The sequence below is a fragment of the Bombyx mori genome, chromosome 19 (genome assembly GCF_030269925.1).
Source record: "Bombyx mori chromosome 19, ASM3026992v2".
Classification (NCBI taxonomy): Eukaryota; Metazoa; Arthropoda; class Insecta; order Lepidoptera; family Bombycidae; genus Bombyx; species Bombyx mori.
The window spans coordinates 3020888-3046267 of NC_085125.1; the positions used below are offsets into that span (position 1 = coordinate 3020888).

At 44.2% G+C, this 25380-nt stretch overlaps 2 protein-coding genes across 10 annotated transcripts in view; one reads left to right on the forward strand and one right to left on the reverse strand.

Annotated features, from left to right (window-relative positions):
- LOC101738592 (transient receptor potential cation channel trpm) overlaps positions 1–25380 on the reverse strand; it is a 285363-nt gene that overhangs the window by 84054 nt on the left and 175929 nt on the right. For all 9 annotated transcript variants that reach the window (XM_062673892.1, XM_062673890.1, XM_021352814.3 and 6 more), the window contains 2 exons: positions 22901–23060; positions 3936–4072 (listed from right to left, as the gene is read on the reverse strand). In XM_062673892.1, coding sequence (XP_062529876.1) covers positions 3936–4072; positions 22901–23060 — 297 coding nt within the window. The remainder of the gene's footprint in view (positions 1–3935; positions 4073–22900; positions 23061–25380) is intronic.
- LOC105842594 (uncharacterized) overlaps positions 1–25380 on the forward strand; it is an 88145-nt gene that overhangs the window by 4997 nt on the left and 57768 nt on the right. The gene's annotated exons all lie outside the window — the stretch shown is intronic.

Consider the following 25380-nt stretch of genomic DNA (forward strand, 5'->3'; position numbering starts at 1 on the left):
GCTGCATCGCTCGATACGAATGCACCGGGCGTCTCATCGATTAGGCCACGACAACTTCAAGCATTCATAGTAATTAAACGTTTATTAAACTACGCATTAGTACATCCGCGATAACGGAGTCTCCTTGTAAACACCAATTAAATTACATTAAATTACATTGATTAAACAACATTAAAGAGAACTAGATTTATGCTGCGAGCAGCGTTGCCAACTCGAAATTCGTCAAGGTAGGAGATAGGGTTCTACAAGTTGGTAGTTTCCAACAAACCCTATTATAAGTGTGTTAAGTGTTTTAGAGACCCTCCAATAAGAATCTGGCATCCTTAATTTACTTTTCGATCGGTTAAGACATTTTTTTTATTTTTTTTTTATTGCTTAGATGTGTGGACGAGCTCACAGCCCACCTGGAGTTAAGTGGTTACTGGAGCCCATAGACATCTACAACGTAAATGCGCCACACACCTTGAGATATAGTTCTAAGGTCTCAGTATAGTCACAACGGCTGCCCCACCCTTCAAACCGAAACGCATTACTGCTTTACGGCAGAAATAGGCGGGGCGGTGGTACCCACCCGCGCGGACTCACAAGAGGTCCTACCACCAGTAATTACGCAAATTATAATTTTGCGGGTTTGATTTTTATTGCACGATGTTATTCCTTCACCGTGGAAGTCAATCGTGAACATTTGTTGAGTACGTATTTCATTAGAAAAATTGGTACCCGCCAGCGAGATTCGAACACCAGTGCATCGCTATATACGAATGCACCGGACGTCTTATCCTTTAGGCCACGACGACTAATTAATATTTGAACTATTTTTATTAGAAATCCAATGATAAAACAGAATTACAGGCCGCTAATATTCTTCTTTTTCCCATAGTTGAGAATATTTTTGATTGTAGTGCATCTTTTTTAATTTTCGAGGAGGAGAATTTTCTTCGTTTTCACTTTCACTTTCACTCATTTTGATAGTGTTCAATTGAAACGTTTTAAAAATTACAATGAGTTATTTGTTAATTGAATCGCGTTATGATTTGAACTTTTTGAAAACTTCAATAGTTGGTAGATCTACCGAAAAGTTGGTAGAGTTGGCAACGCTGGCTGCGAGTATCGTCAGCGATAAAAATGAATTGCTAAATGTCACATCCCTAGTCATGTGGTACTGACAGATGTCAACGTCATACAGGCAACTGTCACCCGCACCATGCTACAGAGCACAGAGCATGTATAGTGGGATGTTAGTGAATAAATCGCAACCCTCAGACACAGCCCACCGAGTTTCTCGGCGGATCTTCTCAGTGGGTCGCGTTTCCGATCCGGCGGTAGATTCTGCGAAGCACGGCTCTTGCTAGGGTTCGTGTTAGCAACGTCGTCAGGTTTGAGCCCCGTGAGTTCACCTACTAGTTAAGGTTACGCTGATATAGCCTCTCAAGGCAAAAAAAAAACTAAATCGTTTCATAGACAATACAGTTTTCATAAACACTTAATCGTGTCATAGACTACGCTGAAGTGGGGAGTAGGTTCTTGAGTTGTGTGTGAGTGAGGAGAAAAAAAGGATCCAAATTCTACCGTTCAAAACCGAATAACATCGTCCATAGAAACTTTAACAAAGCCATGAAATCCACAAGACAAATTAATTCCGAAGCGAGCAGTACATCTTAAACTTTCAAACTACCCTCCCATCTCGAGCGTTCATAGTTCGATCGTAAATCTACGAGCATAAAGTCGACTTTTACTTAAAGCTTTAGGTTTGTTTCCTAAACAATCAATTAATCGGTTTGTTAATTAAATTTGGATAATTACGTGCAGACTTATATGCTTCCACACCACGTTGTTTAATTTCAATACTAACAACTATAGTTATATTGCTATTATAATTACTTATATTACGTTCTCGTCATATAGTCATGTCTTGTTACGTTAATTAGTCGCTCTGCAAACAAGTTACAGCTACATCTATCTCAGTTGTAGGATCATTAAGTTTTAATGCGCTAGTATGACACGTGCCCAGGGAACGCCTGTGTAAAGCCCGAGCCCATAGAAATCAGAGCAAGCACGTGCGGCCATTCATATTAGAACGCATGTGTAATTTGCATCAGAGATCGGTGGGATAGTGAGCGTGTAATTCACAGTTCTCTAAAATATATGTAAAAAAGACTGTTTGTTCATGAACTAGTTGAATTAAAACTGCGTTTTTTCTTTCTTTTTATTTTATGACCTGGTAACTGAGACCTTTAAGTCATGTCTTATTTTAATTTGTATTATTCATATTTTTATGAAAAATGATATGGAGTGAAATGAAATGAAGATGATTAATTTGAGACACTAACCAACTGGGATGAAATGAAATGAATTGAAATGATATGGGATGAAATATAATCTCAGTAAAATGGTGGTCATTTACTAAGATTTTTTCAGTAGACTTTTTGGAGGATCCCGAGAAGTTACGTCCAGCGGCTTTGTTTCATTTTCCCACATTTGTGCACTTTCACAGATATTAAACAGTTAATAAACCACAATTATTACATATATAAACCCGAAGAAACACTAAATAGACAAAATAAAACAAATCACACAACTTCACTCCTCGCGTTCCCGCCAAAAAGTCTGGTGTTAAGTGATTACCAGAGCCCATAGACATTTACAACGTAAATGCCACCCCCCACCTTAAGGCAAGAGTTCTAAGGTCTCACTTTTAACAGTACCTCTAACCCAATCTTCGAACCGAAATTTATTATTCCTTCACGGCAGAAATAGGCAAGGTAGTACTGGTGATACCTACTCGTATGGACTCACAAGACGTCCTACCACCAGTAAATAAGACCATAAACTTATGACAGGTACGTGTATATTTAAACTTTAATTTCATACATTTTATTTTTTATTGCTTAGATGGGTGGACGAGCTCACAGCCCACCTGGTGTTAAGTGGTTACTGGAGCCCATAGACATCTATAACCTAAACCGAGCGCATCACCCTTCAAACCGAAACGCATTACTGCTTCACGGCAGAAATAGGCAGGGTGGTGGTACCTACCCGCGTTGGCTCACAAGAGGTCCTACCACCAGTAATAATGATTACTAGTTAGTTAGTATTAAATAAATTTGAGTACAAGTTGCAGGGTTCTTTATCGTGGGAGTCTTTCGTTAACTCAATAAGATAGTGGGTAATAAACTTCGAAAAAACTTTTAAGTACCCACTCCGGAGACTAAAGTACCGAATGACATATGTTCTTCGGGTTTTACGAGTCGTTGATAGAATTGAAACTACTATACGGTTTAATCTTGCGTTTTTTCTTTCTTTTCTGTTTTATTATTTCCAACGTTTTTATTACTGAACGGTCTTCTTGACTGACTCGGTGGTGCCCCTGGTGTAGTTAGCGTCCCTAACTGTTGCGCCTAGGGTCGTGGGTCGATTCCCAGATCAGGAAAATATTCGTCTGATGAACAGGTTTGTTTGCGTTATTTGTTTTGTAGGCAGCGGCTTGGCTCTGCCCCTGACATTGCTGAAGTGCATGGGCGACGGTAACCACTCACCATCAGGGGCGCCGTATGCTCGTCTGCCTACAAGGGCAATAAAATTTTTTTTTATTATCTAAATGTCGAGTTGTGAAAGGATATTTGTATTTTTTTTTATTGCGTAGATGAGTGGACGAGCTCACAGCCCACCTGGTGTTAAGTGGGTACTGGAGCCCATAGACATCTACAACGTAAATGCGCCACCAACCTTGAGATATAAGTTCTAAGATATAGTTATAACGGCTGCCCTACCCTTCAAACCGAAACGCATTGCTGCTTCACGGCAGAAATAGGCGGGGTAGTGGTACCTACCCGCGCGGACTCACAAGAGGTCCTACCACCAGTAAAAGATGACTTCTAAGAGTAATACGCGATGGTTGTTCCCCATCTGCAGTACAAAATGTAAAAAATACTCACAGGGATGTAGTTTTTGGGCGGCAATGTATTTCTCCAGTTTCCTCCGTAGCACGATCTCGGCTCCGTACCTGCCGACAGACCCGTTGTCTACCAGCAAGAAGTATGCGTGTCTGTTGTTCAGCACCGCCAGTTTTGATCTGTAGACAATTATCGACATATAGACAGGACTTTATCTATAAACTGTCTCATTATTACATAATAGCGACTTTTATATTAAAAATAATAATATATAATGTAATAAAATACTAATTCATGGTTGTTTGCATAAGAGTTAGTGTATTGTGCAAACGAACGCTCGGAGATCGTGGTCAATGAATGATAAGAAAATATGTTATTTTTTGTAACGTACAATTACAAAGTTAAGTCGTATAGTAATCGGCAAACTTCTTGAGCAAATGACCTTGACTGCGCAGAACCGAATTTTAGATCACTTTGGTGGTGAGGGTGAGGCGCGACGGCAGGGGAAATCGTATCGAGCGCGTTATTGGTAGATCAGTCGAACCTTGCGTCCCGCACCGCGCCTTCATTCCGCTTGCTCCCAAAAGTACGCTTGCGTACAGTTGAAAGTCTATCGTTATCAATCGTTAAGTTATTTGTTATAATTGCTTGTGGACTTTGTTGCCATTGCTATTTGTTGAGTGTTTGTTGATTTTTTATAAAACATACACTATGCCGTGACAAACTGGTGTAGTACTTAAAAGAAAGGGTAGAAAATTTGTGTACGACGTATATTGCTTCATCATAAAACAGGGGAAGAATGATATGGAAAAATTAAAACAGACTTCGGAAGCAACAAAAACATCAGTGAGTACTGTTAGGTGCATTATTAACGAAGCTAAAGGCTCTGGCTTGCTCGCCGTGTTTCGGACTCCGGGTAAGAAAAGATCAGGGAAGAAGAAAGTTACCGGAATGGATAGTTTCGTTCAATCTGTAATAAAAAGATGTAATCATAATAACTACATAACAAGCAGCGAAACTCCGTACCGTAGAAAGGCTTTGAAAAATTTAAAGAAGATATAAATTTTAATGGCTCGGAATGAAGCTTACGACGAATTATGAAAGAGCTAGGCTTCAGATGGAAAAAAAGAACAGAAAATAATCGGAAGCTGGTAAATGAAAAAAGTAACATTCGCTTACTACGAATCGAATATCTTCAAAAAATAATTAATTATAGACAAAAAAGAAGACCGAATCGACCGAGTTGTAAACTACGCCGATGAGCCCTATGTCGACTCATCACGATGATAGCGACTCGGGTGATGAAAACAGTGATGATGATGATGGTCAAGATTATGATAACGAAAAAAAAATTACAAATACCAGCTTCGCTTCAACTGAACCAAGACCTGGCAACAGCTCTAGTTTTGACTTAATAGAAGGAATATCTATTTTACCCCAAGATTAAATTATTACAATTATTAACCTATATGTTTTGTTGATGTTCTAATAAATATATAAATAAATACATATATTGATTTTAATAATTTAATAGCATTATGACGCAGAGTAAGTAATGTTTTTGCACGTGAGTGTACCATGCGCAAACTTACCCCCACTACGTCAACAAATGCTCAAGAAGTTTGCCGGTTATTATACACTACTAATAAAAATCTTACGTTACGGACGTTTTTTCTCGGTTAGGCTACACCTCCGCATCGTCCCATAAGGAACTTCGTTCCAATAACATCATTGCCAAATAAAATATCAATCATATGCCTTTCACATAGATTTAGATTATTACAGGTAAATGATTAAAAAAAAAAAGAAAAAAAAGGCAATTAATCGAAAATTAGCATGGAACTTTGTTTTGTAATGATTCCGCTGTTCATTTTGACCATCGCGGCATCGCTACAACAGGAGAGATTATTTCTAGCTGAATTCTTGCTCTCAGCCACACTACATTTTAAGATTTACCCGAAAAAATCTTCACATCCTAAAGTGATCGTGATATTTTTTTATTGCCCTTATAGGCAGACAAGCATACGGCCCACCTGATGGTGAGTGGTTACCGTCGCCCATGGACCTCAGCAATGCCAGGGGCAGAGCCAGACCGCTGCCTAAGAACGTGAACGGTTCAATAACTTTGACATATTCAGCCAATTAAATTACAAAAGGATTTCTCAGCGACTTGTCAATATTTTACCCCCAGTACTGTGATTCCGAGAGAAAAAAACCAGGGTCATTAACCGAGACACCGATCAAGCGAATTATTAACGAAAGAAAGCATCTAAAATGAAAATAACAAGTGTTCTTTGTCAAATCCAAAATGTTTCAAATGTAAATACGTATGGAATTTTCAAAGACCCATTACCTTCATTAAGAATTTCGGATTCAATTACGTTCGGACATCAAATGAACTGAGCTTTGAGAATCCTCGAACAGAGAGCGACAGAAGGCAATCAGTTAATTGGATCCGAAACATCGCGGCATTGAACGAAACAATACGCTAATTGATTTAACAAGTGTCCTAAAGGCTTATGAAACGCTAATAATTGTTTACTTTTAATATACTGGTACTTTTCCAATTACAGAGCATAATGCGACTCAGTGACGCACAATGCCGAATTATGCTGAAGCTTAATTGGAACGTGAATTAGTTTTCAATTTTTTTTTTTTTTTATTGCTTAGATGTGTGGACGAGCTCACAGCCCACCTGGTGTTAAGTGGTTACTGGAGCCCATAGACATCTACAACGTAAATGCGCCACACACCTTGAGATATAGTTCTAAGGTCTCAGTATTGTCACAACGGCTGCCCCACCCTTCAAACCGAAACGCATTACTGCTTCACGGCAGAAATAGGCGGGGCGGTGGTACCTACCCGTGCGGACTCACAAGAGGTCCTACCACCAGTAATTACGCAAATTATAATTTTGCGGGTTTGATTTTTATTACACGATGTTATTCCTTCACCGTGGAAGTCAATCGTGAACATTTGTTAAGTTCGTATTTCATTACAAAAATTGGTACCCGCCTGCGGGATTCGAACACCGGTGCATCGCTCGATACGAATGCACCAGACGTCTTATCCTTTAGGCCACGACGACATCTAATGCATCAGCAGAGTGCGCTAAGTTAGCACAGTTTTAATTAACATTGATATTATTTCTAAGAAACTACGACGAAACGGAAGTCTTACAATTTTTTTCAACATTAAATAATATTACTAACGATAATATAAACAAAATTTCGATCAATGCTAACTTAAAGGAAAAACACTTGTCAATTTTCTGTCACTGAGTCTGTATCGATTGCGAGTATCACACGAGAGCAGTACTTTTGAGAGTGCTCGATTGTGCGAAGCGTTGCTGTAGTTGGAACATTCGACGTTGAGCATTATGCCGCATAATGCGCTCTTGTGCTTTAATTGGAGAACTACCACTGTGTGCTTAGTGCGAGTTTTTTAACGTTCTCGATAGCGTAAAAGTTAACTCAAATTTGTATGCAGTTGGAACAGCGCCCGTAGCGGCAACTTAGGCAAACGTTCCAATTCCATACAAATTTGAGTTAACTTTTACGGTATCGAGAACGTTAAGAACTCGCATTAAGCACACAGGGTGTGTATTTGTGTATACGTAGCTGTATCTATTATAGAACAGAACATATCCATATTTTACGTACAACAATAGAGCAATGTTTTTAGCAATTAAACGGCCGTCTGGTGTAGTGGTAAGTGACATGGTCACTACACAAGGGGGTCGCGGGTTCGAATCCCGCCAAGGGAAGATATTTGTATGATAAATATATATGTCTTTCCAGGGTTATGGGTGTATATTAAATATATGTATGTGTATAATAAAAATATTATATTTATTTCCATTATTTGGTACTTGTAACACAAGTTCTTCACGAACTTAGCACGGGACCAGTTAACGTGGCCTGATTGTTACTAAATATTTATATTTATAAAAAAAAAAAAGTTCTCCATAGACACAATCCACTGAATTTCTCGCCGGATTTACTCAGTGTGTCGCCATTCCAATCCGGAGGTAGATTCTGCGAAGCACTACTCTTCCTAGGGCTAGTATTAGCAAATTCTCTCAGGTTGAGCCCGTGAGCTCACCTACCCGTCCGGGCATAGAGGGAATAGCACCTTAGGCTACCAACAAATAAGAAGGAAAAAACAGCAACGTTATCCTATGTAGTTTCTTAAAGGATAAATTGGATCCGAATTAGAACACAAGGACTGGTAGTACTAGATATTCTCTAAGCCAACGTTCCATAATTTGTATTTTAATAAACTGACGTGTGAAATCTTTAAGCAAAACGGGAAAATGCATATAATTATATTATCATCATCATCATCATCTTTGAGTTATCGTTAAGTGGTAAATTATTATAACCAGTACATAAGCCTAATTAATAATTTTCGTTCATGTTCCGATAATTTTGGTATAGAAACAGAGGTTTAGCCTATTACATAATGTAAAAAAGAATACAGCGCTTATTTTTGATATTGAATCAATTTTTTATAAGATTTGCTGTTTACAAGTATGACAGAGCTTTTATTAGGAGTGATATTATGTTAATTCGTCTTTTGCCAGACAATTCGACAATCGAAAGAGATTCAACACGGTGTGAGCTTTCTTTATTCACAACACCTAATAAAAAGTTTAATGTTTAACTGTAGTAGTAGTAGTAGGTACCACCACCCCGCCTATTTCTGCCGTGAAGCGGTAATGCGTTTCGGCTCGAAGGGTGAGGCAGCCGTTGTAACTATACTGAGACTTTAGAACTTATATGTCAAGGTGGGTGGCGCATTTACGTTGTAAATGTTTATGGGCTCCAGTAACCACTTAACACCATAGTCCACCGCTATAGTCCAGAAATCTCGGCAATAAAAAAAAAATCTACAAAACAAGTTCCCTTGCTTCAGGAAACAGAGGAAGAAGAAGACGATGACTGTCAAGTGTTCGACAGCCAATCTGTGGACTACTCTAACGACTTTAACGAAACAGGGAACATGGTGGAAGCTGATGATGTGTCAACGATATCCAAAAGATATTTGACGTTTGAACCTGAATCTACAACTTCAAAAGTTAAGAGACAGTTTACTGAAGTGGAAGATGAATACGATGCAATTGGTGAGTGTTATCCACTATCACTAATTAGTATAAAACAAAGTCGCTTTCTCTGCCCTTATATCCCTATGTATGCTTAAATCTTTAAAACTACGCAACGGATTTTGTTGCGGTTTTTTTTAATAGATAGAGTGATTGAAGAGGAAGGTTTATATGTGTTCGCGACGGACATGAATGAATATAGTAGAATAGATATTATTCGCGACGGACATAGATAGTTTTTAAAATAGATAGAAAACATAGTAAATATATAATAGAAATGTCCGTAATAAATAGTTATGTTAAAAATAAGTTAACATAAAATAGAGAATAAATAGTTATAATAGAGAATGTCCGTGATAGACAGTATGTTAAAAAATAGTTAGCATACAAACGTAGATATAAGTAAATTTGTAAATGATATTTTGTAAATAAAGATTGGTCCTCGTGGTCTTTAATTTGGCGTGGGAACGCAGGAGCGAGTCACAATACGGGCAACTAATAGAGCGACTAGGCAAACAATAGGCGAGCGAGGCGGCCGAGAGAACAATAGACGCCCACCGTGCTCGGACTCATAATAGCGCTGGCCGAGTGCGCGTGGGCGACCATAAATAGGGGGCCTACCTCGCTGCGAATTCAGTTCGAGACAGCGAGCCGACGAGTCAAGACCTCTCCAGAAGAAGAGGAGAGAGCCGTCGCACAAGAAAAGACTCGCTCCTACGCCCTGCGCCGGTCAAGCCACGAGGACCGTGTGAACGCCATACTTGAAGCCTTCGTTATTTTCCTCGAACCAATCCCAGCACCCGTTCCGCGACAGCCACTGCGGCAATACTCGAGCCACCACGTTTCAACGAGTAAGAAGTCTAAAAATCACACGTGGTGGCCGAAACCTGAGCGGTGGCCGTCCGGAATATTGGTCCTTCGAGCCGGATTCATTTGAGGAAGATCGAAGAAAATTGAAGATTGAAGATTGAAGAAATGGTGCTCACACGGTCCGAGAAGATGAGGTCGTCACGCCTTGACCGGCCCGGCAACGAAGCTGTCTCGGGCTCAACATCGCAAGACGCACAGCAACGAGCTGTGTCGGCCGCGCCGCGTTCGGGAGTGACGCAGGGACCGCCACCGATGGCGGCAACCTCCTCCCAGTCAACCGCGCCGCGTTCGGGAGTGACGCAGGGACCGCCACCGATGGCGGCACCCTCCTCCCAAGTGGAAAAGTGTCCGGGAGTGCCGCGGGGCTCACAAGCGATGCCCCCCTCCCGCCAAATATTGCCTACGCAATACTCGCCGGCGTCGCCAACGGGACCGAACAGCGGGGTCTGTCGTCGAGTGGTCAGACCTCCCAGCACCGCGACACCGGCAACAACTTCAGGCGACGCAGCAACGGAGAGCGTCGTATCCGCGAGCCAGAACAAGAAGGAGTCAGCGCTCGCGGCCAATCAAATAGTACACGGGTCCCACATCACGGACGCCGCTGCCAAAATCTCGACGACAGAAGAAGGCTCCACACTCCGCGACGGGATGGCGCCACCAGTACGAGGATCTTCAAGAAAGTCGAGTCAACAGTCACAACGGCTGTTGCTTATGGCGCGCCTCAAGGAAGAGCATCTTCGCGCCAAGGAAGAACAAGCCCGACTCCAAGCAGAGCTCGCCGCCGCCCGCATCTCAACATTAGAAGCCGAAGCGCTCGTTGAAGAGGAGGAAGATGCGCGCACAACACTCACGGAGGACGAGAACGAGCAATCGCAGCGCATCGATACATGGCTCAGTCAGCAACGATCGATCGCGCTACAGGGAGTCGAAGAAAGAGTAATGCAGCCAACACACGGATCACCAGCCACCATCGAGCAAAAGCAACTGGAACTTCCCGCACCAATAGAACAGCTGAAGCTACCGGCCCCTGCCGCGGCACCGATTGCCGTACCTGTCGCACCGAAGAGCGACATCGCCGAACTAGCAGCTGCCATCGCGACGGCCGCCCGCCAAGCCAGGCCCGGACCATCGCATCGGTACTACGGGGAGCTTCCAGTGTACAGTGGATCGCACCAAGAATGGCTCTCCTTCAAGGTCTCCTACGCCGAATCAGCGGACAGCTTCAGCGCCGCAGAGAACACTGCGAGACTTCGGCGTACGTTGAGAGGAAGAGCAAGAGAAGCGGTCGAAAACTTGTTGCTGCATTACACCGAGCCCGCCGAGATCATGCGGACTCTAGAATCGCGCTTCGGACGTCCAGAAGCAATCGCCGCAACGGAGCTGGAACGACTGCGCGCGCTGCCACGCTGCACGGACACACCGAGGGACATCTGCGTTTTCGCGAACAAGGTGAACAACGTCGTCGCCGCTCTGAGGGCCCTCGACCGCGTACATTATATGTACAACCCGGAGCTCACCAACATCACATCAGAGAAGCTGCCGTCCACTCTACGCCACCGCTGGTTCGAATTCTCAGCGACTCAACCGGCGGGAGAACCGGACCTCGTCAAGCTGTCGCGCTTCCTGCAACGCGAGGCGGACCTGTGCAGCCCATACGCACAGCCGGAGCCAGAGACGAGAGTGGAGAACACCAGCGGTCGGCGGAAGATGGTGAACACGCCTCAGAGGACGCACACCACGCAAGCGAAGGAAGAGAGGAAATGCGCAGCATGTCAGAAGCCGGGGCACATCCCACAAGATTGTCCCGAATTCAAGAGAGCAGCCGTCAGCGAGCGCTGGGATACGGCGAAGCGCGAGAATTTGTGTTTCCGGTGCCTACGGTTCCGGTCCCGGGGACACGTATGCAAAAAGAAGAAGTGCGGCGTCGACAGCTGCGAACGCACGCACCACGAGCTGTTGCATAAGAAGCCAGCATGGCAGAAGCCGAAAGAAAAAGAAGAGGCGGTCACCTCGACGTGGGCCGCAAGAAGTGCGACAGCCTACCTAAAGATGGCGCCAATTACCGTTATCGGACCGGCGGGAGAAGCAGATACATGGGCCCTGCTGGACGACGGGTCAACGATCTCGCTGATTGACGAAGACTTCGCGAGACGAGTGGGCGCCAAAGGACCGATCGAACCCCTCTTCATCACTGCCATCGGAGACAATAAGATAGACGCAACACGCTCACGACGCGTCCCGCTGAAGCTATGCGGACGCACGGGGGAACCGCAAGAACTGAACCTACGGACAGTCAACGGCTTAAAATTAACACCACAGCGACTGAACATCGAAGTCCTCGCGTCGTGCCATCACCTCACCGACCTCCGCCATCACTTCAAAACGAGCTACGCCTCGCCGAAGATCCTGATCGGCCAAGACAACTGGCACCTGCTGGTGACGGAGGAGATGCGGACGGGACGACGCGATCAACCAGTGGCGTCTCGTACTCCACTCGGGTGGGTCGTGCACGGAGCACACCCGGGAGGCAAGAGACAGCGCGTCAACTTCGTGGGACACGCGACGACGGTCGACACGAACATGGACGAAGCCCTCAAACAGTACTTCGCGATCGAGGGACCCACCGTCGCCGCCAAGACGCCGAAGAATGACCCAGACGAGCGCGCGCTGAAGATCCTGCGAGAGACCACTCAACAGCGACCCGGCGGCCGCTACGAGACCGCACTGCTGTGGCGTGAGGAGGGCCTGAAGATGCCCAACAATCTTGAAGCCGCAATGAATCGCCTGACGTCCGTAGAGAAGAAACTGGAGAAGGATCCAAATTTGAAAGAGCGCTACAAGCAACGAACAAACGCACTGGTAGCAAAAGGATACGCCGAAGTAACTCCGTCGACGGGTACGAAGAAGCGAACCCGGTACTTGCCACACTTCGACGTGACACACCCAATGAAGCAGGAGAAGCTTCGCATCGTGCACGACGCCGATGCGAAAAATAGAGGGAAGAAGCCCAAACGACTTCCTGCTCACCGACCCGGACCTGCTGCAGTCGCTGCCCGGAGCGATGATGCGCTTCAGGCAGCACGCCGTTGCCGTCTCCACGGACATCGCGGAGATGTTCATCCAGATAGGCGTCCGAAGCGAGGACCGCGACGCGCTCCGGTACTTGTGGAGGGAGAACCCTTCACGAGAACCTATAGAATACCGGATGAGGTCCATCGTCTTTGGCGCGACAAGCTCGCCTGCAACCACCATCTGCGTGAAGAACCGACTGCAGTACCCGGACGCCGCCGACCTCAAGCTCCACACGTACGTGGACACGAGCAAGTACGCCCACGACGCCGCGTTGTACTGGCGCGTGGAGACGCCCGACGGGGAGATGAGGACCTCCCTCGCCAAAGCCCGAGTCGCACCCATGAAGCTAACATCGATACTGCATCTCGAGCTACAAGCCGCCGTGATGAGCAGCCGCATGGCCGCGGCCGTCACGGAAGAACACAATAGAAAGCCAGACAAGAGTGTTCTGGACAGACAGCGCCACCGTATTGACCTGGCTGCGAACGGGGTCGAGGTCGTATCGACCGTTCGTCGCTCACCGCATTGCAGCGATAGAAGAGAACAGCACTGTGGAGGAATGGCGCTGGGTCCCCACGAAGGAAAATGTCGCCGACGACGCCACTAGAGAGCTACCCGTCGGCTTTGAAAGAAACCACCGCTGGTTCATAGGCCCGGAATACCTAAGACGGCATCCGGATGATTGGCCCGTACAACGGACTGCAAGAAGAGCAGAAGAGACGGGCGAAGAGAAGTGCGCAATGCTCGCCGTGAGCAGAGAGAGCCTCGGCGAAGCGATCCCGGACCCAAGACGCTTCTCCAAGTGGGAGAAGTACCTGCGTGCAACGGGGCGAATACTGCAATTCGTCGACCTATGCCGCAGAAGTCGCGAGCGCACTTATTACAAGAGGACCAGACGGAACCCGCGCTCGGACCCGACGTGGGAGAGAAATAGAAAGAAGACGACTTCGAAGACCCCGCTGAACACACCGCGGACGCCAGAGCAAGCAGTCATTCAATGGAAGACTTTAGACGCCGACACGCTTCGACGCGCCGAGACGCTCATTTGGCAACAGAGCCAGCGGGCAGCCTTCGAGGAAGAGATTTTGACGCTCCAGCGAGGGAAACAGATATCCCCAGCGAGCCGACTGCGAAACTTGTCCGTAACTTACGCGGACGGGATACTGAAAATAAACGGACGCATCGGCAACATAGAGGGAGCTGACGTCATCACCTCGCCTCTCGTGCTAGACGGATCCCGACGCGAAACGAGACTGATGATAGACTTCATCCATAGAAAGATGCACCACGCCGGAACCGAAGCTACGATCGCCGAGTGCCGACAGTCGTACTGGGTCTTACGCCTACGCCCAGTGACACGGAGCGTGATCCACAATTGTCTTCCGTGTCGTATCCGCAAGGACACTCCACCGCGTCCAGCCACAGGCGACCACCCACCGAGCAGACTGGCACACCATCGGCGACCATTTACATACGTGGGCCTCGATTACTTCGGGCCCTACCAAGTTACCACCGGCAGAAGCACCCAGAAGCACTACGTGGCCATCTTCACATGTCTCACTACGCGTGCGATACATTTAGAACCGGCAGCGAGCCTCAGCACGGACTCAGCAGTGATGGCACTCCGGCGCATGATCGCGCGCCGGGGAGCTCCGACGGAAGTATGGAGCGACAACGGCACCAACTTACGAGGTGCCGACAAGGAGCTGCGCCAAGCTATGGACAAGGCGACTGAGCATGAAGCGAGCTTAAGGCTTATACAATGGCGCTTCATCCCACCGGGCGCGCCTTTCATGGGCGGCGCCTGGGAGAGAATGGTACGGGCAGTAAAGGCCGCGCTCTCGGCCACGGAACAGACGAGGCACCCGACGCCCGAAATATTTCATACTCTGTTAGCAGAGGCAGAGTTCACAGTGAACAGCCGACCTCTCACCCATGTATCGGTGAGCGCCGACGATCCCGACCCTCTGACACCGAACCACTTCCTGCTGGGAGGCCCGGCGCGAGTCCCCGTGCCGGGCAAATTTGACGACGCCGACCTCATAGGGCGCGCACACTGGCGCGCAGCACAACGTCTGGCAGATGTGTTCTGGAGTCGCTGGCTCCGGGAGTACCTGCCCGACCTGCAGAACCGGCGGGAGCCCCACAGCCGCGGGCCCGCCCTGAAGATAGGCGACGTCGTGATAATAGCAGACGGAACGCTCCCACGGAACACCTGGCCACGTGGGATCATCCAGGAGGTTTACCCGGGGGCCGACGGCATCACTCGAGTGGTCGACGTACGCACCGCCGGCGGTATATTGCGACGCCCGGCAAAGAAGATCATCGTGCTGCCCACGATGTCCGCCGCTCACCAGGGAGGATGCAGCGACGTGAACGACGCTGCACGGCGGGAGGATGTTCGCGACGGACATGAATGAATATAGTAGAATAGATATTATTCGCGACGGACATAGATAGTTTTTAAAATAGATAGAAAACATAGTAAATATATAATAGAAATGTCCGTAATAAATAGTTATGTTAAAAATAAGTTAACATAAAATAGAGAATAAATAGTTATAATAGAGAATGTCCGTGATAGACAGTATGTTAAAAAATAGTTAGCATACAAACGTAGATATAAGTAAATTTGTAAATGATATTTTGTAAATAAAGATTGGTCCTCGTGGTCTTTAATTTGGCGTGGGAACGCAGGAGCGAGTCACAATACGGGCAACTAATAGAGCGACTAGGCAAACAATAGGCGAGCGAGGCGGCCGAGAGAACAATAGACGCCCACCGTGCTCGGACTCATAATAGCGCTGGCCGAGTGCGCGTGGGCGACCATAAATAGGGGGCCTACCTCGCTGCGAATTCAGTTCGAGACAGCGAGCCGACGAGTCAAGACCTCTCCAGAAGAAGAGGAGAGAGCCAATCGACGACAAGAAAAGACTCGCTCCTACGCCCTGCGCCGGTCAAGCCACGAGGACCGTGTGAACGCCATACTGAAGCCTTCGTTATTTTCCTCGAACCAATCCCAGCACCCGTTCCGCGACAGCCACTGCGGCAATACTCGAGCCACCACGTTTCAACGAGTAAGAAGTCTAAAAATCACACGTGGTGGCCGAAACCTGAGCGGTGGCCGTCCGGAATAATATGTATAATAACATCAATTAAATAGTGGAGAATTCAATAATAAATTACAGTTTCCGAAGCGAAGCGGGTCGCTAGTTCGCCATATATTCTGATTTGGTGCTTTAATCTCAATTGTATTATAATATTTAGTATTTAATCTGACTGAGTGGCGTAGTAGTTAGCGACCCTGAATGTTGCGCCAAGGGTCGTGGGTTCGATTCCCAGATCAGGCAAATATTCGTGTGATGAACAGATTTGTTTTTGTGTAGATGTTTAATATCTATTTATATATGTATATATTCAAAGGTATGTATGCCAGTCTTTGGTACCTATAACACAGGGAATCCTAACTTAGGATACGGATGACCATGCTTGATTGGTTCACAGTTATTTATATTTATTTTATTTATTATAAAAAATCTCTTTATCCCACCCTTAAAATCTAAACGAATAACTAAATGGCCGTAGAAATTAGTAACTCCATATTAGTACACAATAAGCTCTACAATCAGTAATAAAGCAAGCATCTCAGCAAATTTAAATTATATTGAAGTCATGCCGCATCATGATGTGCAGTGGGACTCAAGAGACAATAAACACTAAAACTTTACTGATACGGCTTTGTTTGTCTCAGCAGGTATTAATGTGGCCGCCAAACTCAGGTATCTACCGAACAACATGAGGGTCCTGGCTGAGAAGTTGATCAACGATGTTCTATTCCAAGCCCAGACTAATAGTTTGACGTCAACAACGGCAATTATGACCCCGGACCCTTTCAAATCTGACGCCAATTAGACAAATGTCATACAATAATTTAATCTAATGTAAAATACTTAGTCCTGTTAATATAATTTAGTGATATTGTTCGGCGTAACAGTAACGCCATCTATTGCCGAATGGTCGAACGAATATCGAAGGATCTAGTAGCAGCTAGAATGCTCGAGAAGTACAACGTCATCTATTGCCAGATAGCGGAAACACACAATACTCGACTTTTGTGGAATATACTCGAAGCAAAACATCGAACGGATCACCTGAAGCGAAGCGAAAGAAGTGAATTGAGAATTTTAAAGTGTTTGTGGAGTGTTTTAAATGTGCTAATAAAAGTGCTAATACAGATTTAAGTTGTACTTTGGTGGAACATTTATTTATCCCGATTTATTCGCGAAGCAGCTGCTCTTGAATTGTTAGGTCCCCTCTAGAGGCGTTCGGGCAGCTGTTAGCAAATCCCGTTCCTCCTAGCTGAACCTTTGCTCGCCCACTTGTCTTGGAGAAACTGCAAAAGCCTTCGGGCCACCAATAATCCTTACTTCACAAAAAAAAATTAGAGTTTGTTTATTGTGATATTTCATTACTTTTTTTATTGCATTGAAGTCCATGGGCGACGGTAACCACTCACTATCAGGCGGACCGTATGCTCGTCTGCCTACAAGGGCAATAAAAAAGCATAGATGTACTTTAGTTTGGTATTGTTTAAATTCAGGTTTAGCTAAGGTATGTTTTAACTGAAGGGCGAATTCCCATAGTTGTCAGCAACGTCAGGGACACAACCAAGCTGCGTACCTCCGCAGAGTCCTAAAACCTACTCTTCAAAGCTTTAGTTAAAGCCGTCCTAAGCAAAAAGAATAGGGTGCTTAAGAACGGATCTACGAAGTATGAACTTCTCAAACCGATAAGTATTCTGCTTTTGTACCATAAAGCCCTTATTAAAAATCTAAGGACACTTGACACCATGCATATAAGCTTCGTGAATTGGCGTGAATATTCAAAGCGGTATTTATTGCGCACGTATGCCCAAGTAGTTCTCTATAAGAATAAAAACCTCCCCAACTTTCACGAGATGAAGCGACCGTAAATCAAGATCCCGCAATGGTTGACAAATTCTAGGGATAATAGCGTACGCGCGTTACGAATGATTCATGAATGGACGGACCGATGTGTTTTTGGAAAGAAAAGTCTACTGTGGTCTTAAGTAATTATACTGTAGTCTGTTTGTTTGTAAATCAGTCTCTAAAATTAAGATGGAAGATAAATAGAAAAGTTGCATGTATGTTGTAGAGTAATAAAATAGGGGAGGTTTTTCTGAGGTTAGACTGACGGCTCGAAGGATGTGGTTCTATTGTATTTTAAAAGGAACAAGGTTTTTGTCTATTTCCCTAAATGCACAGTTTATCAATGAGTGTGTTTGAGATATATCTAAGAGACGAAAGGTAGCAGCTGTGCACCAATTTTGCAATATTTTTCCCACCCATTCGCTGGTTGCAAAGGAGCCAAGTACGTTCGGACAGGTAGCTGAGCTCACGGGCTCAACCTGAAAGAGCTTGCTAACACTAGTCCCAGCAAAAGCAGTGCTTCGCAGAATCTACCACCGGATCGGAATCGCGACCTACTGAGAAGATTCGGCGAGAAACATAGTGAGTTATAATTTATTGATTTCTTGTTCACGGACAACTAAGGCGTCATTCGTAGATATTTGAATATTGTGCTCATTTTGAACTTTAGTAAAGAAACTGATTTTTTGAATCGAACATCATGGCATTTTAGTCATTGTAGGCTCCCCGACATAAATCCATCGTTATTTTTTTAAATCTGGAAATATATTTTGTTTTTGCGTTCAAAAGCATTCAAACGAAAAATGTATTTAGTCCAGTGAACCGCTTGGTGGATGCGCACTTCAGGCGAATGAGATTGGAATAAAAGTTTTTTGACATGATTTAATCCCGTTTTATTATTTACAAACGTAAATTCTATTTCTGAAGCAGAAGAGAGCGGACACGTGTCAACTTGTGACGAGCGCCAGATAAGGTCATTAATTACCGGGTTTTAAGTGGCCATTCGAGGTAAGTTCATAGGCACTAGAATATTTACGTTACCCATATTGTATGTAGCTTTAGATCGAATCTGTATTGGAGCTAAAGCCATCCTTTCAGAACACAGAAACGGATAATAAGGCGCGAAATGTATTCATGGACATGCCCAGGATGATTTTTTGTTCCTTCAGTCAAATGCCCCAAAAATTTTATTATATTTACATATGATATTATACGTTTTGTGGTGCTTTTATGGCTCTCAAGCACCGTCCAGGTTAGTTCGCTCTTTGAATTCTTCGTCGTAATTGACGAGTAAACTAACCCATAGACACAGCCCACTGAGTTTCTCGTCGGATCTTCTCAGTGAGTCGTGATTCCGATCCGGTGGTAGATTCAGCGAAGCACTGCTCTGGCTAGGGCTAGTGTTAGTAAATTCTCTCAGGTTGAGCCCGTGAGCTTACCTCTTCGGCCGGGCGTATCCGGAATAGTGTCTTACGCTACCAGCGAATAGGTAGGGGCATAAAATAGTTTTGTCAAATGTTAAACAGACGCATATCATGAAAATGACACGAAAATCGTTATCGTGATCGTTATGCAACCCGGTCAGATGCAGAGACTCTGTCACGCCCCGTTCTGGTGAAGACAGAAAGATCTCGGGGTCATTAGCAATCGCAATCCATAAGTCTATAAAAGAATGTCTCGGTCGACTTGACTGGGCGTTCGTTGCAAGCCCGCTCCATTTTTCTGTTTGATTTGCTCCTTGTGCTTATTGTATTTGAGTTTAGTTGGAACTATAATGGCGAAGTTGCGAAGCTGTGCGAAACTATCCCAGCCAAAAATCATTTTCAGCCGGCGTCTTTTCTCAAGGGTAAATAATTTATTAATACTGTGTTCGCCCAATGATCGAAGTTCGACTAACATCGCTGTTTTCAAGTTTTTGTTTCCTTTTAATATTTTTCATTTTCTCTTTTGTTTTTTACATTCTGAAATCGATTGTCAAATCATTTTTATTGATAAAACCAAACGTTTGGTCTACTACTGATAAATAAAGTAAAAAGAATATGAAAATCTGTTGAAACGTTAATTTCCTTCAAACGACAGTTTTTTTTTTTTAATTTTTTTTATTGCTTAGATGTGTGGACGAGCTTACAGCCCACCTGGTGTTAAGTGGTTACCGGAGCCCGTAGACATCTACGACGTAAATGCGCCACCCACCTTGAGATATAAGTTCTAAGGTCTCAGTATAGTTACAACGGCTGCCCCGCCCTTCAAACCGAAACCCGTACCTACCCGTACGGACTCACAAGAGGCCTATTTCAGCCGTGAAGCAGTAATATGTTTCGGTTTAAAGGGTGGGCAACGTTGTACCGTTAAAACTGAGACGTTACAACTCATGTCTCCGGGTGGATGGCGGCATTTACGTTGTAGATGTCTACGGGCTCCGGACACCACTTAACACCGATTGGGCCGTAAGCTCGTCCAGCCATCAAAGCTATTAAAAAAAGAATTGTACCCTTTCGCCTTTCATCTTACAGATTGAAATTTTCCTATTAGTATGTACAGTCCAAGTTCAAGAAAGGTCACATTTGGAATGTTTGGATATCGAGACGCGCAGTGACCTTTACTTGTCTTCGTGGGTTTGAGTTAGGCGTGGACTGAATATGAAAAATGTTCATCTCTCAAAAACACCAGGTTTTTATGGAAACTCATGTAGGTAGGTACATATGTATTTTCTTTAATAATGTTTTGTTAATAGTACACCGCAACATGCCAGCTGTATCTTTATCTTTTTCAGAATTTTTTTATTTTTATTTTTTTATTACCTTTGTAGGCAGACGGGCATACGGCCCACCTGATGGTGAGTGGTTACCGTCGCCCATGGACTTCAGCAATGCCAGGGGCAGAGCCAAGCTGCTGCCTACGGCTTAATACTCTCCACAAGCCTCGTTTGAAGAAGGACATGTCATAGCGCTCGGGAAACACCGTGGAGGGGAGCTCATTCCATAGCCGGATGGTACGTGGCAAAAAAGATCTCTGGAAACGCACTGTGGATGACCGCAGTGGCTCCAGGTAGTATGGATGAACTCTACTCCGGTGGCGGGCGGTGCGATGGTAAAAACGAGATGCTGGTATCATCTCGAACAATTCCTCAGAGCACTCCCCATGGAACATACGGTATAAAATACAGAGGGAACCGAAGTCCCTCCGCAAACCCAGAGGCTCCAAACGATCCGAGAGAATGGGATTATCGACAATCCGAACGGCCCTTCTCTGAATGGAGTCAAATGGAAGAAGCTGGTATTCTGTAATTTCTGTACATAAAACGGTTGTCTGGAAGAGGTCGTTTATAGCGATAAGAGCGCCTATTGTATTACTATATCGGCTTGTTGAATATTTTTGAAATGTTGTGTTTTGGTGTGCAATTAAGTGTATTTTCTCTCTCATTTTCTCATCATTTTACAGATGCGACTTTCGTTAATGATTTTATCAAGGTATTCAACTAACGTACATAGAATAGTACCGCAACACCAATCAACTTTGTCACGAAGCCTTGATGAGTGTAATTAAAGTGACATACACCGTTTTTTTTTCATTCATTTCAGCCTATCGCCGTCCACTGCTGAACATAGGCCTCTCCAATAGATTTCCAGTGCGACCGGTTCATTGCCACCTGCATCCAACGAGACCCAGTACACCGTTTAATTAACAAAAAAAAAAAATTACTTAGTTAATTAAAATTATTCCTAAAATTTGTATTATTGAATTTTTGAAAAGACAAGCCCGCAATGACTTGTTTTATTCTACGAAGGAGTGCTCAAACCGAACGGAAATAGTTGCTTCGTAGACCGTGGGTTTAAAGCTGTTCGCGATTTGTATATTACATGCTGTATCAGTTGAATTTTTTTTTTTATTGCCTTTTAAGGCAGACGAGCATACGGCCCACCTGATGGTAAGTGGTCACCGTCGCTCATGGACGTCAGCAATGCCAGGGGCAGAGCCAAGCCGCTGCCTACCATAAAGTACTCTCCACAAGCCTCGTTTGAAGAAGGACATGTCATAGCGCTCGGAAAACAACGTGGAGGGGAGCTCATTCCAAAGCCGGAAATCCTGACGTTTATTTATATTAGGGACTAACAAAGGAATCTACGAGAAAAAAACCGGTCGACTGGAAATTTCCAAAATACGCTGTTTTTGTATTAGTAGAGCGTGAGGGTACTTGAACAATTTAAGTAGCGTCTTGGAAGGCAATGGGCGGCTGTCCGTGATAGGGAGAGTCGCTTAAGATGGCCGATCCCCCTGACTTGGTGGCGTTAACTTATACAAGACATGTGCACAGTTTTCCAGAACGTTTCCGATAGTGCTAGTCGTTCTGATATCCGTTTCTGCTATTTGGCGACAGATGGCGTTACTCGTACCAACAAAATAATATGTTTGTCTCTTTTTAGTGACGATCTTCGAATGTCATTTTCGTTTCAACGATTTTCATATCATGATGGTGTCAAGAAGTTTTCACTTCCCAAAAATTAATCCGTCAAGACAACGGATACCTACAGGTCGTCCTCCTCGCGTCGTTTCCTCACTGCTGAGGGTCGTGACCATCATATTTCGATAGGATTTTACTCCTTGTAATGTCCCTCCAGCGCCTCAAATCATTGGCCACATGAAGGGCTTCATGGAATGGGATCTCTAAGTGTGGTGTGGGTTTGGTCGAACCACCTTGTCGGACTGCGCCCGCGCGGTCTCTTTTCCTCAATCTTACCTGTCACTTATAGTCTCTCTAAGCTATCCGGTGTTTTCTGAGCTGTATGACCGAAGTACCCGAATGCGCGGCGAAGGCAGACTGTGGACAGTCTTGTCCTGATCTACAGTTGGTCTAAGGTAGACAGATTGGTTCTCTTTGCTGTCCAAGGTATCGGGTTCTCCAGCACCACATCTCAAATGAATCAACGCGTTTGCGATCAGCCGCTTTAAGGGTCTCTGCTCCATATAGAAAAAACATACGTACATACAGGTAGCGTAGTTGCAAAACTTACCTGGGAGAAGCGATAGCGTGGTAAGGCACATCTCGCCCTTTCCCGATGAGCTCGTTGGCCCCCTCGACGATACCCCACGGCGCTATTCCGATGCTGACCACTCGACCTGCCCGCTGGGATCTCTCTAACTGCAACGCGTCTCCAACTTGACGGGTCACACCTGTTAACAAATATTAAAAATAAAAAAAAGACGAAATGTATATTGCCCATCAATAAACGATGGTAAATTAGGTTTTCCAAGCGTCTCATCCTTTAGGTCAAAAACTACTCGCATGTAAGTATGGTTATACCCGGACTGTGCCATGGGCAGCGGAACTAAATCCAGTACCGAAACTTTTGAAATCATGATGGCCTAAAGGATAAGACGCCCGGTGTATTCGTATCGAGCGATGCGACCGTACCGGTGTTCGAATCCCGCAAGCAGGTACTCATTTTAATCTAATAAAATACGTAGTTAACCTTAACAAATGACTTCCATGTTTCAACGTCCTTCAGGAAGAACCACAATATATGCTATTTGCGTAATTAGTCTGGTGGGAGCGCTTATTATGAGCCTGCACGGGATATTATAATACCACGGCTGCGCCTATGGCTTTTCCCCTTTTTTTTCATTGCATATTTCGGTTGGCGAGCACACAGCCCACCTAGTGTTAAGTAAATAAATAGGTAAGGCGGTGGTACCTACCCGTGCGGATACACAAGAGGTCCTACCACCAGTAATTACGTAAATTATAATTTTGCGGGTTTGATTTTTATTACACGATCTTATTCCTTCACCGTGGAAGTTAATCGTGAACATTTGTTGAGTGCGTATTTCATTAGAAAAATTGGTACCCACCTAGGATTCGAACACCGGCGCATTGCTCAACACGAATGCACCGGACGTCTTATCCTTTAGGCCACGGCGACTTCTAAATTCTAATATCTACACCGAAGCAGTTATAAAATTGAGACTATTGTTTCAAAATAGATGGCGACTTTCGCGATGTCAATTCATAAATACATAGAACAACAAACAAATGACATTCTAAGATTGTACTATTCATTTTACATCAGTTAATCGTGGACGAACGATTTAAAATTCTTTTTGCAAGCGACTACGTCATGCTTTCACATTAAAATCCAATGCGCTCGTATTTCAGAACGAGAACGCCTACACGTTTACATCGTTAGGTGGCTTTCCTTTCACAAAGCCACGTGTCCTTGATTCTGAATTCTATCTAGAACATTCCATGCTAGTAAAATTAAGATTGTGCATCTATATCTTTGTCATAATGTGCGACTGATGTTTTTTCAATTATACAGGCATTGGATTCGGATTACCTAAGGGGTTAACATGTATTTGCAAATAAATTAAAATTGATCGAAAAAAAATTTTTGTTCATTAATAAGCTCATGTGGTGTTGGATACCCACCCACTTTCATACATGAGCCGTAAAAATCACAAAATACGCCCGTTTTATTTGTAATTCATGTGTAATAAAGCTTAGCTTTTATAAGTATTGTAACAAAAGAACGTTGTATTGATATATGTATGTATGTATGTCGCTGCCATCGACGCGGCCATTTATACCTAAGAACAGTCACGGGCGTCTAAAGCACAATTCAGTCACGAAGACAATAAAAACAATGTATTCAGATAAATAATATTATACAAAGCTAATTAATTTCAATAAATTAATTCGTTACAAGAAATATTACTAAAGGAAATAATGTTTGTTCCGGATAACTAACTAACTCTATTTTACTTTGAACTAAATTGTTTTATTAATATTCATTTGGACTTTCATCTATAATGAAATCATTTAGACGTTAATGAAAGAAAATTTAGCGGGCAATTTTATTTAACTTTACCACAGTTTGAAATCGAAAGTTTTATTAGAAATAGCCGTGATAGTGCAGAACCTTGTGAACATAATTCACCTTGCTAAAATAACTCAAAATAGGAGTTAAATAGAGATAATGAAAGGACAAATTTACAGAGTTTCCCACTGGATCTTCTCAGTGGGTCGCCATTCCGATCTGGTCATAGATTCAGCGAAGCGCTCCTATGGCAAATGGCTAAGCCCCGAGATCTTGCCTAACATTTAAGTTAAACCACAAAACCTCTCAAGGCTATGAGATAATTAGGTAGGAACAAAAGAGAAGTCATAGTCATATTAGCAGTTGCTCGAAAAGATAGCGTCCGTATATAGTTACCATATCATTAAAATCCTTTGGCACCGAAATTAACAGTACAAAAAACACGTGTGGCACTCGCGGACTGCCGCGGTAAAGCTATTGCATAGCATTTTTTATCAACTTATGCAATTATCATTAGACAATAATAATTTAATAATAAAACAATTATAAAATTAGACCACGCTATATTTATAAACATTAACAAAAGCAAAACATTAACTGTCCCCTTCACACTCATAAGCTAGACCGAGCGAGAGAGAGATGGGCAGACTTTTCATGATGCGCATGCAGTGCGACAT